The sequence below is a fragment of the Sipha flava genome, unplaced genomic scaffold (assembly GCF_003268045.1).
Source record: "Sipha flava isolate LNK unplaced genomic scaffold, YSA_version1 231_pilon_pilon, whole genome shotgun sequence".
Lineage (NCBI taxonomy): Eukaryota > Metazoa > Arthropoda > Insecta > Hemiptera > Aphididae > Sipha > Sipha flava.
The window spans coordinates 717,745-736,830 of NW_020272868.1; the positions used below are offsets into that span (position 1 = coordinate 717,745).

General features: G+C 26.9%; 3 protein-coding genes across 8 annotated transcripts; 2 read left to right on the forward strand and 1 right to left on the reverse strand.

Annotated features, from left to right (window-relative positions):
• The first annotated feature begins 63 nt into the window (after window positions 1-63).
• LOC112683641 (cleft lip and palate transmembrane protein 1 homolog) lies at window positions 64-4,496 on the forward strand. Its single transcript, XM_025554759.1, has 11 exons — window positions 64-114; window positions 1,031-1,249; window positions 1,334-1,489; window positions 1,559-1,747; window positions 2,638-2,755; window positions 2,832-2,931; window positions 2,998-3,248; window positions 3,318-3,493; window positions 3,575-3,821; window positions 3,911-4,078; window positions 4,162-4,496. Exons 1-11 carry the CDS (start codon window positions 64-66, stop codon window positions 4,311-4,313), a joined length of 1,827 nt encoding a protein of 608 aa, XP_025410544.1. The 3' UTR covers window positions 4,314-4,496.
• A 4,350-nt stretch (window positions 4,497-8,846) lies between these two features.
• LOC112683615 (copper chaperone for superoxide dismutase) lies at window positions 8,847-13,369 on the forward strand. 6 transcript variants are annotated; one of them, XM_025554720.1, is made up of 7 exons: window positions 8,847-9,582; window positions 10,142-10,352; window positions 10,429-10,627; window positions 10,689-10,755; window positions 10,919-11,100; window positions 11,588-11,710; window positions 13,081-13,369. In XM_025554720.1, the coding sequence occupies exons 1-7, from the start codon at window positions 9,571-9,573 to the stop codon at window positions 13,220-13,222; spliced, it is 936 nt and encodes a 311-aa protein (XP_025410505.1). In that variant the 5' UTR covers window positions 8,847-9,570; the 3' UTR covers window positions 13,223-13,369. The 6 variants fall into 6 exon arrangements, with proteins under 6 accessions (XP_025410505.1, XP_025410508.1, XP_025410503.1 ...); XM_025554718.1 differs by lacking the exon at window positions 8,847-9,582 and adding an exon at window positions 9,590-10,070; XM_025554721.1 differs by lacking the exon at window positions 8,847-9,582 and adding an exon at window positions 9,590-10,070 and having other exon boundaries at window positions 11,633-11,710.
• Window positions 13,370-13,433: 64 nt separating this feature from the next.
• On the reverse strand, window positions 13,434-19,086 carry LOC112683614 (coiled-coil domain-containing protein 149; the record flags this gene model as incomplete). Its single annotated transcript, XM_025554717.1, is given in 11 exon segments — window positions 13,434-13,603; window positions 14,829-14,873; window positions 16,027-16,172; window positions 16,236-16,380; window positions 16,445-16,520; window positions 17,318-17,390; window positions 17,462-17,637; window positions 17,702-17,806; window positions 18,150-18,266; window positions 18,328-18,468; window positions 18,562-19,086. Coding segments are annotated over 11 exon segments (1,176 nt in total). The 3' UTR covers window positions 13,434-13,457.

Here is a 19,086-nt window from a genome sequence, read left to right on the forward strand (position 1 = left end):
GTCCGGTTGATGTCCTAACCGGTGGTATCCGATTGAAGAGCAACGACCCGCGCGTGCAGTATTATGACCGAGGTGGCTAGGAGAAATGACGCGGAAACGCAGCCGGACAATGGGGTGAGAACATGACGTATTAATAATTTATTTCAGTCTCTCGGCGGTGGACACGAGAACTTGGCCCGCTGTCGGGAGGCGCCAAAGATGCACTTTAATTTTAAAACTGCAGGAAAAACGATAGACATGGATAACGTCAGTGGTTTCATCCTTTTTTTCTGCTTCACGATTTTTATTTCCTATCCCTTAATTATTGTTACGTACCCAATTAATTATACAATTTTATTCCGGGACATTTTGATGCTGTAAAAGATTTCGTTATTATTCATATGATATAAGCTTGCATTTTAAGTATTTTATCTGAAATTTTCCCTATTGGAATCGGTTTTATATATGTTTGATATTGTATTCCCATGAAAAGTAATTTCGAGAAAATGTATACATACATAATTAAAATTGTTCAAATTATTGTATATATTTACTTAGTTTATGTATAATATTTTACTAGAAAATTCAATCACATCTACTCACCATAGTTGTTCCTATGAGCTGGTGTAATCATCTGATTATTCTACATTATATCTTCATTTTTTGTGGTTGCTCCTGAACTACCTTGGTCAACCCCTTTCTCATCATTCCCCTTGATTTTTCCTTTAAATAATTACCTAAAGTTTTATCCCATAATCCCACGTTTTTATAAATTTTCCCAATATATTTGTTTTATTGAAGCTTATCGTATTTCTATGATAAGCTATTGCTTATTAATATTTAGTTTGTTTATTGTATATTTTATTGTGTAGCTTATGTTTTTTACTTTTAAAATTAAAAAAAATAATTTAATAATATTCAGATTGATTTATACAAAAAAAGAAAAATGTTATTAACATTTCGTGCATATTCCTACCCAGTAGAATTATTTATAAATTAAATTGAACTTAAAATATAATATTTAAATTTATATTTGTTTTATATTTTAAAGGCTGGAGAAGTGGAACCAACACAGGGTGATCAACAACAACCCCAACAAGGACGATTTAATATGTTTTTTTCTGTTGTAAAAACATTAATTGTTCGATCACTAATTATATATTTTATTACAACAATGTTTAAAAAACCAGCTGCTGTACCTCCTGATGGCGTTGCACCTGTTGTTGATTCAGTTCCAAATACCAATCTCTTTGAATATGGTACATATTTTGTAAGTATACATGATTTTATTAAATTTTAAACAGTTAAACATAATGTAAATCTGTACTAAATTTTTTGTATTTTATATTTATAGGATATGTATGTGTATTTATCAGAAGACAGTTATATGAGTGAAATAGATGATAAAGAACTTATTTGGAAAAAAACTGATTTAATATATGGAGACTGGGATTCAGGCCCTAATAATGATGGTACCTATTCTATTCAAACATCATTTACTCCATCCAAAGTATAATTTATAATACTAAATAAAATTGAATTTTCCTATGGTATAAATTTATATTTTTATCTTTTTTAGAATTTGCAAAATAATGGATCAATTTATTTACATGTATATTTCATTAAAAAGACTAGTAAAAATATAAGTAAAAAAGATCCATTTGTGGTACATGCATCTAAACAGTTGAATAAGTTTAAAAAAGTTAAATTTTTAAAAACTCATAATTTACTAACTGGTGAAACATCTGCCACTCCAGAACAAATTGAAGTAAATGAAAAATAATTAAATATCAGTTATTAATTAGTAATCATTTATCTTAATGTATTTTAAATACAAAATCTTTTTAAAAATTACTTGGTATTTAATTCAATATCAAAACTAAAATTTGTATTTTGACATTGTGAAAAAAACCGATATTATAAATCGTATGTATTATAAAAATTTATGAAAACTAAAGTCTGGCCAATTTCCTTCTTTTTTTTTTTTTTTTTATATACAATGAAAGGTATTTAGACATAGATATGTCATCAATCATTGAAATTTACTCAACTTTACTCAAGTTATACTCAAACGCTATTCTTCCCTGTACCATTTCCTATGGGACACATTCACTCAAGCAATTTGAATCCTTATAACTCCTCTTCTAATGAATGGATCTTGATCGTTTTACTCTCAGAACACTCAGTGGATCAAGTTCTTTCTTTTGGGCTATTAACTGCTTAAATTCATTGTGTTTGAAGAAAGTTATGTGTGCACAATCAACTTTACTTTCAATTTTTTCCAAATACTGCATTCTCATTGGCTCTTACCCAGTGATATAACAATAAATAACTCATAAACAATACTAATATTATTACTTATATTAGTTAATATTGTCTAGAAGGAAGCACTGTAAAATTATTTTATGTAATAATTACACCCTCTCATACATAGTCTATCCTAATGCTGCGGAACATATATTTTAATAAACACTCTCTGTCATTTCAATATATCTTTCAATTTTCGATATTATATTCATTTATTTATTTATTAAAATGTGTTTATGTATTGATTCAATTGCACCTATACTTTTTATTATATAAATAAATTATCTATTGCAAATTTTCACAACGGGTATACTTGTATACTTTATTCTGAACTTGTTTATATTATTTTAGAAAGCAGAAAAAATTGAGACTGAAATAGTATCACACTGGCATCCAAATCTTACTATTTGTTTAGTAACAGATCAAACAAATTGGACTAAAGGATCTCTTCCCCAACCATTTAGTGAATGTAAGTTAAAATATTGAGTAATATAACATTTTATTTGTATATGAATTTTATTTTATTTTTTTTTTTTTTTGTATAGATCTAGAATTTTTACCAAACCATCGATATAAGCCTATGGTTTATTTTAATGATTTTTGGAATATGCTCAGGGATTACCAACCAATAAATGAAACAGTAAAGTAAGTATTATTCATTTATAATATTTAATCATCAGATTTATTTGTATGTCCATTGTAATTATATAGACAACTGGACTTAACATTAACATTCCAACCATTGTCATTATTTAAATGGCAAATGTTTTCGGCTCAAACGATGCGAAATAAATGGACTTCTGGATTCCTTGGTGATACTTTTGGATCCGAAAGTAATGAAGATGATCAAGATCAGGATTCGTTAAAAGAAGCTTTACTGGAGACATCTCCTTATATTCTGGCTGCTACAATCATTGTATCTATATTACATAGTGTTTTTGAATTATTAGCATTTAAAAATGGTAATCAAAAATTATTCATTTAAAACTTTGAAATGACTTTTTTTTCTTATCAAATTAAAAATATTGTAGATATTCAATTTTGGAAAGAACGTAAATCTTTAGAAGGTTTATCTGTACGTGCAGTATTTTTCAATGTGTTCCAATCTCTCATTGTACTACTGTATGTACTTGATAATGATACAAACACTATCATCCGTATTAGTTGTTTTGTTGGTTTAGGTATTGAATGTTGGAAAATCAACAAGGTAAGTCAACATTGTCAAAAGTTACAAAGTTTTGTTACTATTAATTAATAAATAAACATAGTATTTTAAATATGTATTTAGGTGTTGGATATAAGTTTAGATAGACAATCAAGGTACTTAGGTATTATTCCAAAAATAACCTTTAAGGAAAAAGGATCCTATGCTGAATCCAGCACAAAAGATTATGATCGATTAGCCTTTAAATATTTATCTTGGGTATTGTTCCCTCTTCTTGCTGCATATGCTATTTATTCGTTAGTCTACGAAGAACACAAAGGATGGTATTCTTGGGTGCTCAACATGTTATATGGTTTCTTGCTTATGTTTGGTAAATTTTATTTATTTAATTTAAGTATTATATTAAATGTATATAAATATGTAATAGTCAACTAAATTATGATATTAATTTTATTATAGGTTTTATTACAATGACTCCGCAATTATTTATTAATTACAAACTTAAATCTGTTGCCCATCTCCCTTGGAGAATGATGTCATATAAGTGTTTAAATACATTTATCGATGATATATTTGCATTTGTAATAAAAATGCCAACTATGTACCGTTTGGGTTGTTTTAGAGATGGTATGTAAAATACAGAATTGTAATATTGTGAAGTATCAAAATCTAAACTGTTATTAATGATTAAAAAAAAAAAAAAATTTCAGATGTTGTATTTTTCATATTTTTATATCAAAGATGGATATATAGAGTAGATCCTACGAGAGTAAATGAATTTGGATATGCTGCTGAATCACCTGAAGAACAGCCAGAAGCTATTGAAGGAAAGAAAACTGAAGATGACAAAAAGAATGATTAATATAAACCAACAGTTAGTAGATACCTTTTTTATTTATATAATGTATCAAACAAACATAAAAAAAAAATTGAAATATAACAGTTTAAGTAATGTACTGCTTTAGTAATTTAATGATCTTTAAAGATCAACTATTATTCTATTATAATTGTGAGTTCTTATGATTATATTAAGGTTTTTTTTTTTTGTTATAGTTTTTGTTAAAAGATATGGTACCTAATTTAAATAATGATTTATAAGGTAAAGCATTGAAAATTACATTATTTTATGTCTGTATTTTATTGTTATACTTAAGGGCTGGAAGTTCTTGCTTTTAATTTATTTTAAGTAATTATGCATTTGTTTGTTAATGAACAATTAAATTAAAAAACTACAATTTTTTTATTTTACAAGATTAGTTTTACAGTGTATAATTACTAACAGTTTTCTAGTTTTATAGTGTACAATTAGTAAACAGTTTTCTTAGGGAAGCAGCTTGCTAAAATTAATAATACTTACGTTTGGTTTATTTTTGGTTTTTCATTTAAAATTAACTAATTTGATTATGTATTATCAATATTTTTATAATTTATTTTACCGTTGATTAATTGTAAGTTATAACAAATGTTTATTTTTCTATTTTAAACTGCATGAACATCCATAGCCTAGTATATACAAATTAGTATAATTTTGTTATACATTAATTAGTCAAAATATAATTTTGTTGAACATAATGTATTAGATTTTCTTTTTATAATAATGGAGAAAAAAATAAAGCAATAATATTATACTTAAGCCCACAAGAGAAAATTCTACTTGGAAATCAACAAGTTATGATCTCTAACAATAAAAATGTACTTTCCTCTAAAAAACTGAGTAATACAGGTTCCTCGTCTTGTGGGCCAAAATATAGTTAAATATAATTTTATTTAAATTCTGTATGTGTATGATATTTTTACGCTGTACTAATTTGTTTACTAGCGAGTAATATCAAGGTATCATTAGGTTATTTTAACCAAAAATCGTTATTGTATTATTTTCAATGAAACATTTAATAAACCGAATTAAATTTTAAAGAAGTATTACAGCTTTTTAATTTTGATTTTCAATCATTTTGAGCATTATATAATTTGATGAAATATACAGTTTATTTATATACATACAAATTATTAATTTAATTTCAACATATAATAATTGTAATTATATTTTATATCTTTCTGGCATTTTTAGTGTTTAACATTTAAATTGAATAATTATTGTACACCTAAAGCTTTAAACCTAATAATTCAAATATTTATGCAGTATTAATTAAACATTTTGTATCACAATATGTTATACTATATTGTCTTTTGAATATAAATGTATATTTATATTTGTGATATATTACTTTAAAAATATACTTATACTATTCATAAAAATGGTTTAATTTTTATGAATGCTGTGAATTAAAATTGAAAATATACTATTCTACATGTCATGCCATCTACAGTATATATTGCAAACCTGATTTTTATGAATATTTATTCTAGAAATTGCTTAATCATGCTAATCTTTAGAGCTAATTTACCAATGTACTATTTTAAGTTAAAAAAATTATAATATATTAAAATATTAGAATTGGGATGTTACCTAATTCAACATTTGCTTTTTAAATATTACTATCTAAATATGAGATTGTAGGTTAAATTATTTTTTCTATTTGATGCTTTGTATAATTTTTTATCTTTCACTCATTTTATGGACTAGTGACTTTAGTTTTTTTCAATAAATCTTATAGAGAATACAGAAAAAAAATCATGTTTGTCAGGAAACATGTTCATCGATTAAATTGATTGGATGTATGCATTCAGTGGAGTATGAATTACATTATATTATAATTAAAAACGTAACTGCTGATTGTCACAAATACTTCAAATGACATGTCCACATCTATAATTATAATATTATACGCCATGATTTGAATTGAATTCTTAAATTGTGTTATATACACGGTGTATCAAAAGTCTTCATCCAATTTCAATAATTTATATTTATATTAAAAATGAAGATATAAGGGTGAAATAAAATAAAATATATTCTTAAAATAGTCAAGTTTTATTTACTTTGGTTACAAATGTTTTATATGACCCCCACCGGCTGCCCGACTCACATCTATACGGTAATCAAATTCTTCTCAAACATTGCTGATCATATCTGGTGTCGCAGCATGCTGTAATCTTTGATTTTTATTTTAAGCTCTTCCAAGTTTGTAAGTAATGGTGATACATACATTTTATCTTTTATGTAGCCCCATAAAAAAAATCACACATTGTGAGATCAGGGTAACGTGGTGGCCAGGGATGAACTTCGAATGAAACTTTGTCGAACATGTTCGATGTTTTCGTCAAAGGTACGAGGTCGACTTGAGCGTTTCTGTGCACACAGACAACCACTTTATTGAAACGTCTGGTGCAACGTCGAATGATTTGAGCAGTAGGAGCTTCAGTTCCCTAAGTTCTTAGTTTTTCGAAAATCACGTTGACAGTTAATGCCGACTCGTACTTATTGAAACGTAGGACGCAAAACGCTTTTTGTTGCGGAGTCGTCATAACGAAACAAACTAACGGTTCCTAGTTCACTAACCATTACGGTGCCAAATTTATCAACTTGATAACTTAAAATAAACTTAGTTATCTAATCTTTCCATTAATACGTCGGTCATTAACCTGCGATTAACCATTGCCAAACTATATCAATTCGTAATCGGATGAAGACTTCTGAAACACCGTGTATTAAAATTTGATTGCTCATTTTGTAGGGAATATAATAACAATCTAGTCTAATATTGTAATTAATGGATCTAATCATGGAGTAATATTTTATAATTACTCTGTGATCATAATTAATTCTTAACATTAAATATCAACTTGTTATTGCAATCCATAATTTTTTTCTAGGTCGATCATGTGTGCGATTTAGGAATTTAAATGTTTTATATTATCAATGTACCGATTTACTTAATTTTTTTTTTTTAATTTTGTATTTAACATATACAAAAATTATAAACTATCATTAATTTATATGTTTCCAATTTGTTTAATACTACTTTGAGGAATTTTAGAAGATAAATTTAAAAATTGTGAAGCCGATCTTTTTTTTTTTTGTTTTTAATTTGTTTTATTAAACAATTTGTAAATATATTATTTTTGCAATATGTATAACTGCTGTATAGGTTGAAATAGAATAAAAAAAAAAATAAAAAAAAAAAGGTACTGATGACTTGAAGGAAGAATCCATCTAGCGATGGAACTTCTTGACATTGTGAATGGGTTTTATTCAATTAGGAGATCCCAACACCATTTGCGTCTTAAACGTCTTCTGGGATCACCTGGGATAGTGAGGTCAGATAAGTTTGTGATTAGAGGATTGCGGTAGTTGGAGAGTTTTGAGTGGAATCGTTTATATAGAGTTTTGGCTACGTGTTATACTGTTGGAATGGAGAGATCATTATAGAGTGTATCGTTTGTGATATAGAAGGGGGCTTTAGTAATTTGTTGAAGGCATTTGGATTGGAATGTTTGAATTTTCTTTATATTTGATATTTTGGCCTAACCCCGAAGTTGTATACCATATTACCATATGGGTTTTAGTAATAGTTTATATAGAAGTATTTTGTTGCTCAGATTGATGTGTTTAGAAGTTAGGAGGAGACGTAGTTGACGGGATCGGTTATTCAGTGCGATACGTTTGGTATGGATGTGATGGGCCCAGGTCAGTCGACGGTCTAGGTGAAGGCCGAGGTATCGGACATTTTGTGTGGGTGGCATGGGTAGGTTATTAAGGGTTATAGTAGGGCAGTTTCATGGTCTTAAAGTGAAAGTGCAGTGGGCGGATTTTAATTCGTTTATCTTGATTCCCCAGTCTTTATACCAGGTTTGAAGTAGATTTAAGTGGAATTGAATGAGGTTTGGAGGCTATTTCATGTTCTGAGATAAGCGTCATAATGGCTTTGTCATCGGCAAAGTCACCTGTGATTGTATGGTTAGTTGTTGGTTGGTCGGAGGTGTATTGATTGAATAAAAGTGGGGCTGCTACGGCACCTTGAGGAACTCCAGCATGAATGGGATTTTAGGTGAGGATTTTAAATAGCGTATAATTCGATACCAGATAGAATGTTTTCCGTTTGTTTTTGATAGATACGAGGATAATCATCGAGCGTCGGATAAATACGTACGCACAGTTGGACTGTCCTCGTGGGAATGGGAAGCAGATCTGAAGTAAATTTTACAACAAATTCAAAATCCTTAATGTATCAATTAATCAACCGGCACGTTGGAAATAGTAAACGTCTAAATCCCATAAAGTAATAAATTTTTATGTTGCGCATGTGATAGACATAGACAAAAAACCATAGACCTATGAATAGTCTTGCCTTTCATCCCGGTTTGATCGGGACGTGTCCCGGGCGGTCATTCAGTTTGTTCTAGTTCATAGAAGCTGAGAGAAAATAAAATTTAATATTATATTATTTAATAATAAAATATAGAATAATACTGGGATACATAAAAGGATACATTTATTTTTATTTCCGAATGAACGTTCCAAAAAAAAAAAGTCATTCAATATGGTGACTCGATTTAGTGATTTCAAAATCTGACAATCCTACCTTTAAACAAGCCCATGGCAGAAAACTATAGCTTATTATTACGAAATATAGCTTATCAGAGGTGATTTGTTATCACAACTACACAAACGCCAATGATGTATCCAATTCATATTCCATACGTTTTGAGTCATGCTGAACACTTGACACTTGACTGTGAAGTCGCAGAAAAGTCAAGGTAGATGAAATCATACAGAATACTGATGAAACGCATAAGCGTGCGCACGGGATAGTCATGGTAGGCACTTGACTACTCTGCGAACTTTCCTCTCACAATATTCAATATTATTATTTATTATTATGATAATTGATAGTCATTTTATAACTTAGATGTGACTATGAATATATACGTAATATGTATATGTTTGTGTAATGTGTTAAATATGACTATCCTGCCAGGAATTCTGTGCACGCTTATGATGAAATGGATTTAAGTTTAGTGTAGTTATTCTGCTCCAACTGGACAGCGATTACGACAGTACCAACCCAACTGTTTAGTTGATACAACGGACATCATAATTAGTAATAACTGCTCATTACGGTTATTGTAATCGATGATTTAAAAGTCAGTTCTGCCGAGAATTAAGCACGTTGGATGATAATATTAATCATTAGATACCGTTTACGTTGAGCCTTAATATGTCTGCCAAGGTAAGAGATACCGGTTGAATATAAATGTAAAGCTTGTTCGTAAAATTATTGTCTGCTGATAACTGCATCGCAATGTGACAATATAGTACTGTAGTAATGATATAAAATAAACATAATATTTACCCTTGTATATGAAAGTATAAATATACTCAATGTTGAGGGTTGTGTTACCGATAAAGTAAAAGTTATAGTTAAATTCCGAAGTAATTACAACATCAGTTGACGGATAAAATACGGCTGTTTGGGAAAAAAAACATTTCATAGGCGAAGCCAATGAGTGAATAATATGATTTAAGGTTCATGTTAGCGAAATTTAGTATTGCAATTTAAATACTATAACTGTAGTTTGAGTAAAAGTGAAAATAAGATTTTGACTTGAAGATATGAATTAAGACTGATGAAACAAAAATTACTTAGGAATCAAGGATGTTGTGGAAAAGAAATCTTTAACATTTTTTCATTAGTAATTAATGTTAAATTTACAAAACGTATGGAGAATTTTAGCTGTAAATATATCCTATAGAATCATTATTAGTAATTATTTAATATTATTTTATAGTTAGAATTTGCTGTTCAAATATCATCTTCATTATGCGCTGATAAAGTACTGGATAAACTGAACCAAAATGGAATTTCAAAATCTGACGTTCAAATATGTTATAAGACTGGAACAGTCATTGTCAAATCAGATCTACCATCTTCCTTAATTCTAAATGCTATTGAAAAGAGTGGTTACAAAGCTGTACTGAAAGGATATGGAAGTAGTAATTGTAAGATTATTAATTATGTTTTTTGTATAGATACTCTAATCATTGATTTTAAAATAATATGTTTATTTTATTTTAGATGACGTGAACTTGGGAGCTGCTGTTGCTATGCTATGTAATTCAACAGGTCATAGTGATTCGGGTATAAATGGTGTTGTTCGATTTATTCAACTTAATGAAAATGAATGTTTAGTTGATGGTACAATTGATGGATTATCGCCAGGAAAACATGGGATTCATATTTATGAATGTGGAGATTTATCTAATGGATGTGAAAAGTGTGAATAATTTATTTTAGAATTTAGACAAGTATACATTTTTGATTTTTATCTTTTCCAGTATCGGAGAACATTTAAATTTTGGTCAAACACTACATGGAAATCAAACTGATGATCCAAATAATAGGGTATAGTCTATAAATATACTAATTATTATTATTTATAAAATATAAGTTTAATGTATTGCTCTAAGATATTTTATATCAAGTTTACCTATTTAATAACTTTTTATATAAATTGTAACATTTACTATTAGTCGATATTTTAACATTATTTTCATTTATGTTACAGCATACTGGCGATTTAGGAAATATCACTGCTAATGAAGAAGGCCGAGCTATATTTTATTTTAAAGATAAATTAATAAATGTATCAAACTTAATTGGTCGATCCATTGGTATAACAGAACACGAAGATGATTGTGGTAGGACTAGAATCAATAAATCTGAAATTGATGGAAACAGTGGGAAAAAGTAAATATCATAATTGTAATTGTTATAAAAACTACACATTGACAGAAAACTTGCATTTTCTTAGTACTTGAAAATTTGTTGGTACTGAAAGAGCTATACTGTTGAAGCAGTGATAGTCAAAGTAGGCAATTTGTAATTGGTTAGTAATTGTAAATAGGTGTCTGAGAATGCATGAACTACTGTTGAATTGTTTATGTGAGCTTCAAGTTAGTTTTCTACTAATTATAAAATCAAGATATTTAACTGATAGTTGAGTGAAGTATAATTTTGTAGTTGTGCTTTATACCTGAAAATTTTCTTTGTACTGTGATTGGACTCAAAAGTAAATGTAACATAGTATATTTGGTTTTGTTGATTTAATTTTACTCAATTTTGAACAATTGTGATTAGACATTCTGATGAGTTAGAAATAGTTGACAGACTTCAACTGGCAACAAGTTAGCAGTGTGTACATTGTATACTGTTCCAATTAGTAAATTATTTTTAGGATGTCTAAACTAAAATTATATCGAGAAAATATCACATTTTTAAGGAACAGCAGTGGAATTTGGTACAATCCAGTAGTGTTTCAAAAATATTTCAAAAGTAATTTATTCATTTATAAAAACAAGTATGTTAATATGATTAATAATATGTAATTGTTTTATTATTATATGTTGAACGAAAAACTAATCCATCTTTAGTTTACTTATAAATGATTTTATTTTTCATTCATAAATAAAATTATCATATCAAACAAGTATTTACCTTAAAATTGAGTTCTGTTGATCATAGACATTTTATAAGTCCATAGTATTGATATCTAATTTAGACTTCATAGTTTATTAGTTATAATCAGAATTTGGGACTTATAGCACTTAAGAGCACAATAATAAATATAAAAATTCTAAAAATATGCATTTAATATATTTATTATGAATAATTATTAATTAGTTTAACATTCATATAAAATTTAAAAAAATATTTATAAATTTAAAATTATAAAGTCACAAATAATAATAAAATTGTTTAAAAATTACTCAATTTCTTGATGTTTAAAGGGAATCCTTTAGTTTCATATGACCGTTTTATTGTTACATTGTGTGATACGGGTTATCATATTTTCTAAGAATGAACTAATTTTTCTAATACAAAAACTATAACAAGTTGCGAATTGTATATCACAAATATGTAGATACAAATTATTGCATTAAAATTTTATTTTTTCAATCAGAAATAATTTGTATAATTTTTAAATTTAAATAATTAATAATAAATGTGCTAAACAAGCACTTTTCTGCAAAATCTATCAAATATACTAAATCAGGGATGGGCAACTCGAAGTTACTAGAGGGCCAATTTTTAGAAAATTTAAATCTAGCGAGCCAGAGCATAGAAAAAAAAAGTCATTAAAAATTTAAATTTTAATTAGTATTTATATATATGGAAATAATAAATTCAACACATACGATAGCATAATCCGAATGATACGAATAAACTGATATAGTTAAATAGTTTAGTAACAGCTATGGTTGAAAGCCATACTTATACATACATATAACATTTAGATATTTAACGATGTTTAATACTAGATAACAATTATTATATTGATAAGTTAAAGCATAGATGATAAATTTTAAAATTGTATGATGTAATTTTAAAATATATTAAGGGCCAGATAAAAAAGCTCACGGGCCGCCAGTTGCCCACCCTTGTACTAAATTATGCACATTCAAATTTTAGATTTGAAATCATGTTATTTAGAAATCCATTTATTTTGTATACTGCTGTATTTTACAGTAAATAACAAAAGTATGCAAATTATTTAAGTCCTAAACCTACATTTTAAATAAACCTACAAATTAATCAATTATTTTCTCTTTATACTTAGTTCTTTTAATTGTCAAAAATTATAACAAAATGTATATTTATAATAATTTTAAAATGCTTGGTTGTTAAAATATTACCTTACATATAGTTTAACTGATTAATATTTTTCAGAATTGCTTGTGGTATTATTGCAAGATCGTCTGGTTTGTTTGAAAATAGTAAAAAAATATGTGCTTGTGATGGTGTAACATTATGGGAAGAAAGAGATGTGCCACTTGCTGGACCCGGGAGACAGAGAAAAAATAATAATTAAAGGTTTACTTGGGTTTGAAAAAAGTATATTATACAGGTGATAAAGATTTGAAATTAATAAATGTTATTATTTTAGTAATAAAAAAAAGTGCAATGGTTAAGTTATGTGTATATGGTTAATAAAAATAAAATATTTTTATAATTCTGAGTAGTGTATGCTTAAATTATAATTTCCTTAAAATAAAATACATATGTGTAAATTTAACAATAAATTGTACGATACATTGTATGATTTATTATATCTGAGTAAAATCGTGATCAACAGTATTAGAGGTTGCAGTTGATGGTTCGAATGTCATTGTTTTCATGGCCTCAGTAACAAGTTGTTGTATATTTTTCGGTAAAGTATTCATTTCATTAGGATATTCATCAAAATTATTAGCTGAAAAAAAATATACATATGTTAACACTGTGTTTCTCAACCGGTGTTACATGGATGCAGTGTAGGGATGACACAAAATCTCTACTGGAAAAGGAAAAAAACAAGGAAATATTTAATTTTTATAAAATCATATTATTACCACAACTTTCAAGTAAATAGCATACCTTAAAGTTTGTATCTTTATATTATTTAGTTCTGATAAGCATTAACGCAAGATCACTGCATTATCGATTATTTTATGACTTAACCAGGGTTGTCAATCAGTTATTTTGCAGTTACTTGATATGTAGTATTATTATAGTATATTATAGCTCTACAACTCTAGAAGACTATATGAGACTCAATATTTCTACCATTAGCCTTCGATTTCCTCAACTTTGTATAAATCACAGAAAGGGCTCAATTTCTTATAAGTTTTTATACAAATCATTAATATATTTTTTTTTAATTTGCAAATTTAAACTTTAAAATGTCAATGTTTATTGAACCTTCAACTCAATAAATTGTAGGTGTACTTATTATTTTTATGTGTTCCATATTTTTTTTTTTTTTTTGTTCAAGAATTATTCTAAAATACACAGTTAAGATTATTTATTATTTTGATGTTAAGGTGACGCAGTGTTTGATTCTAGTGACTAAAGATGACATGAATGAGAAAAGGATGAGAATCACTACGTTAACATATAAATTTTTTAACTTAAAATTTCAAAAATGTATGGCATTTGATGGTGCAAACCAGCGATTTCCAAACTGTGCACAGCGAGCACTTTAAGAGGGCACCATGGTCTACGGTTCATAACATATAGTTTAAAATGTATAGAATATTTTTTCCTTATTTTTTTCGTAAAAACTTTATAGCAAATAATGAAATATTTTCTTCATTAAAATTTAAAGTTCATTAATTTATAATTAAGTTAAATTTTAAAAAAAATTAATAAAATTGGTTATCAATGAGTTTTTTTTTGTTCTGTCTTTCATGTTATTTACAGCAGGGCACCGAGGCTAAATTGAGTCCAAAAAAAGGCACCGTGAAAAAAAAAGTTTGGGAACCGCTGGTGTAAACTATAAATATTTGAATTTACTATCATTATTAGCAAATTAAAAAAATATAAAAGGTGAATTAAATATTACTTTGATAAAATAAAAATTAATAGTCTTTGAAGGATAGAAATTGAACCAAAAATTTTGGAACATTATTAATACAGTAAATTATTTAAAAACTTACATTCAATTGCAGGATCATCTTCAGAAATTATACAAGGACTTGGTTCTAAAAAATTATACAAAAAATGTAAAACAATGTACTCAAATAATTGAAATAATATTAAAAATATTAATGAGAATCTCAATAACTCAAAATTCCCTGAAATTAAAATTGAAAATCCTATTCAATTTCTTTATTCAAATTTAAATCAGTTACCATTTCTGAATATATGAGAAAAAACTCTTATTAATTTTAATAATTACAAGAACATTGTACAAAAGCTATTCTTTGTAAATGTTTCTTTGTAAGTCCACTATAGACTAAAAATTACTCGATCAATTTAAGTATTTGTTGAAAAATATTTAGCTATTGAAATTTCTTGATTTGGATAGATGTAGACATACCAGTAGTTTTGGGTTGAATACAAATAAATACTTGTAAATATTTTTTGAATATTTTTAATTGTATAGGAACCAAACTTAACAAGTTCAAGCTTTAGTGTTTCTATGAAAAAAATTTGTCAGAGTAGTGTGACATGGTATACATTTTGTTTTTTCAGTATTTAAAACAAAATCTCAGACAAAGCAATTATGTATATTTATTGATATTATAATGAATCAAGGGAATTTTGTTAGCTATCCAATGGCATTATTGAATTTGTTGATTTTCCAAGAATAGCACCGCTAGTTATAACATTAAAATGGATGTGTCTATCATTTTTTTCTAATGCTTCAATGTACCACGATTTTGCAAAAAACCACCAACAAAGCAACAAATAGGGACAATCACTATTAATGCAAAAACTAAAATTAGAAAATCCAAGTTTCTTACATAATTAGTTGTATGTGGCCTGCTCAAACAACAGAATGCCTTAGAATTTATTCATATGTGCATCAGATAGCAAAAAACATTTTTTTTTAATAAATAGAATTTAAATGCTACGTTAGTTATCAATATTATATTAATACAAATTAATAAGATTGCAAAATTTGGATAATGTCATAGGAGTTTGGTAATAGATATAAAAAACAATAGAGTTTGTAAAGTTAACAAATTAATGGGTTAAAAACTTATAAATAATAACCAACCAGGCAATTATTTTTTTTAAATATATATAAATATAGAATACAATTATGTACAAAACTACATGGTCAAGAAATAGTAAAATACTAGTAGATTAGATAAATATTATTTAGAGTATATATATATATTTACAAACCATCAATAGAGCTTGTATCAATATCAGTTTCATCAGATATATTTGCACATTCGTTCAATAAAATCTGTGTTGGCGACATAATGGCTTCTCCCTGGTTAATTGTTTTCAAACGTTTTTCTAAGTCTTCCAATCGTTTTGCTAATATCCTAAACAAAATTAATTCAATTAAAATAACATTAACATTATTCAAGTAAAACCTAAAAAGTTACTTATTAGTTTTTTTCTGATGATTGAACGCTATAGTTTTATCTTGCAATGCTTCAAATAATGTTTGACATAATTTTCTTAAATCTGCAAGTGTTGTGCTGTTTGAAAATAAAGCTTGCAAATTTCCAGTCTCCAAAATTTGTTGCACTAAATAAAGTTAGAATTGTATTATTATGATATAGATACTCTTATTACATATATTCCAACTCACTCTGTTTGCAAGCAACTACTTTTCGGGCTATCAAATTATTACTATATAAAAGAGATGTTTCTTCATTTGATGTATTCTGAAATAATAAATAAAATACTATATTTTAAATAGATAATCATTTAAATAATTAAATTAAAATATGTATAACAAATAAAATAAATCTTAGCTCTCAGCTATTAGGGGTATTCAAAATCCAAAATAATATAATGATCATAATAATTGATAATAAATTTAATGTTTATTTTTTGAATTTGAAAAATGACTTTTAAGCTGAACTTATTAATGAAGAAACAATATTGCTTATCATTTTTATATGCCTGAAGTGCAAACATTTTTATAGCCAATAAAAAACCAATTTTTTATTATAATTTTTATACTTTAAATTTATAATAATTATTTATATTTCTAAAATATTATTTTTAATCTCGTAAGGAAAAATAAAATTTGGTTTTATAAAAATTGATTTTCATAACATTTCTATAACCTGGCACCGTGCATTCAAATGAAAAATACTATTTATTATTTATAAGTAATTTTTATATTTAAGGCTGCAGTTTAATGATTAAAAAAAATGTTTTTTATAGCAAAAAATAATGAATTAGAATAAAATAATAGTGACGTAATTAATTAGTGTTTAACGAACATATAACTGTAATCACCAGTTAGCCATTTAAAAAAAGCAAAAATAATAAACAAGCATAAACAAAATGCACGAGTCTGAAACCAAAACCCATGTGATACACTACAATGTGACTACATGAATTTGATACACACATAAACATCCTAATACTTCATTATAAACTTGTCAACTGTACATTATAAACCATTCTACAATCAAAACTAGTACCGTAAGAAGCTGTAAGGGACATAAACCTGGTATATTGAATTTGTTTTCTTAATCATTTCCTTTTCAGCAATCTCTAACTGCAATCTTTCATTTAAATACCTAAATATTATGCAATTGATTTACTTATTTTTATAAAGCATGCTTAAATGAATTTGATTCAAAATACATACTTATTTTCAAATAATATACTATCGATATCTAAAATAGATTGATTTTTATTGGCTTTTAATGAGGCAGCTAGTTCATAATTTAATCGTCGTATTTTATTACGAAATCCATCTCGTTCTGTGATTAATTCTTGTTTATCGTCCAGTAACAAACCAAAATCAAGTTTTAACTGCTGATACTGAAAACAAAAAATAAATATTTTATAATTTGAAATTTACATGATAATACTATAATATACGTACTTTTGAATGTATTATTTCTAAATTTTTCACCAATTCTTCTTTGCTGTCCGTACTAGTTAAGATAGTATTAATACAATCTTTTACAAATCCACCAGTTCTCAATACCTGTCATCAATTAAAATTGTTTTATAATTTTTGAAGAAACCTGTTTGAAAAGTGTTTTATATGCAATTTTGTAGGGAGGATTAAATAAATAATAAACTAAAGTAATAAGATTAAAACTGAAGCGTACACAGAAGAAAATTATAATACAAGAATAATACATTTTTTTAACTAGATTAAAAATGTATAAGATAATTTTAGTAATATGTGAAAAAATATGTATAAAACTAAACAATAAAATAATAAATAAATAAACAGTAGGTACATTATATAAACATTGAGATTTGAAAAACTGTATAAGCAATAAGAGACATTAATAGTTTATTTAGTATACTTGAAATCTTACTTGGTTGTCACCTTGAGCATCATGTAATTTTTGGCGCAAATTATCTGCTTCCAATCTTAGTAATTTATTTTCTTCTCTTAGTTGACTAACAAGTTTATCATAATTCAACTGGTAGTTCTAAAAACAAAACATACAATTTTATTGTATAATGATCCAATTATCAATATCATTGATTTACTCTATTGTAGGTACTATGCAACATTTTATTTTCTAAAATGATTTTCAAGTGATCACGTTCTATTCGGCATTTCTCCAGTTCTTCACTTAATACAGTGAGCGCTGCAGCCTTGCTATTCAATTTCTGTTCCATGGCAGTGCTCTGTGCAACCGATGAAAATAATTCAAATAATTTATACTTAACAAATATCAATTTAAAACGTATATATATACTATTAGTAAACAAATAACTTACGTCCATTCTTTGAAAATTAAGTGAGCAATTTGAACACTGTACCAAAGATTTCGATGTTTTGGTAAGTGTTTCAACATATGTTTGTAAGATCCATAATGGTGGTTGGGGATTATCTTTGGAAAATGTTTTTGTTCGTTTAACAAGAATTGCTACTCGTTTAAAAGTGGTAAGATATTTAGATTATTATAGATACACGGTCGTTCAAAACGAAAATAAATCGGTTGCGTGCATAATTAATAATATGACGAGAATGTGTTACACGAGTCGTGTGAATGGGTTTATTGAACCGTATCATACCACGGAACATGAATAATATCATTACAATTAACTATTCTATTCTAAAATTTTAATTTGCATTTCTGTGCACGATAGAAAAAAATAAATGATAACACTATCGTGAGTGACAAAAATGATTAACGTACACAATATTCGTTTGAGTACCACCATTGGCGTACATACGGGGGTGTCAGGGGTGCTTAGCACCCCCAGTTTATTTTGAATTAAAAATATTGTTGAAGCAGGATT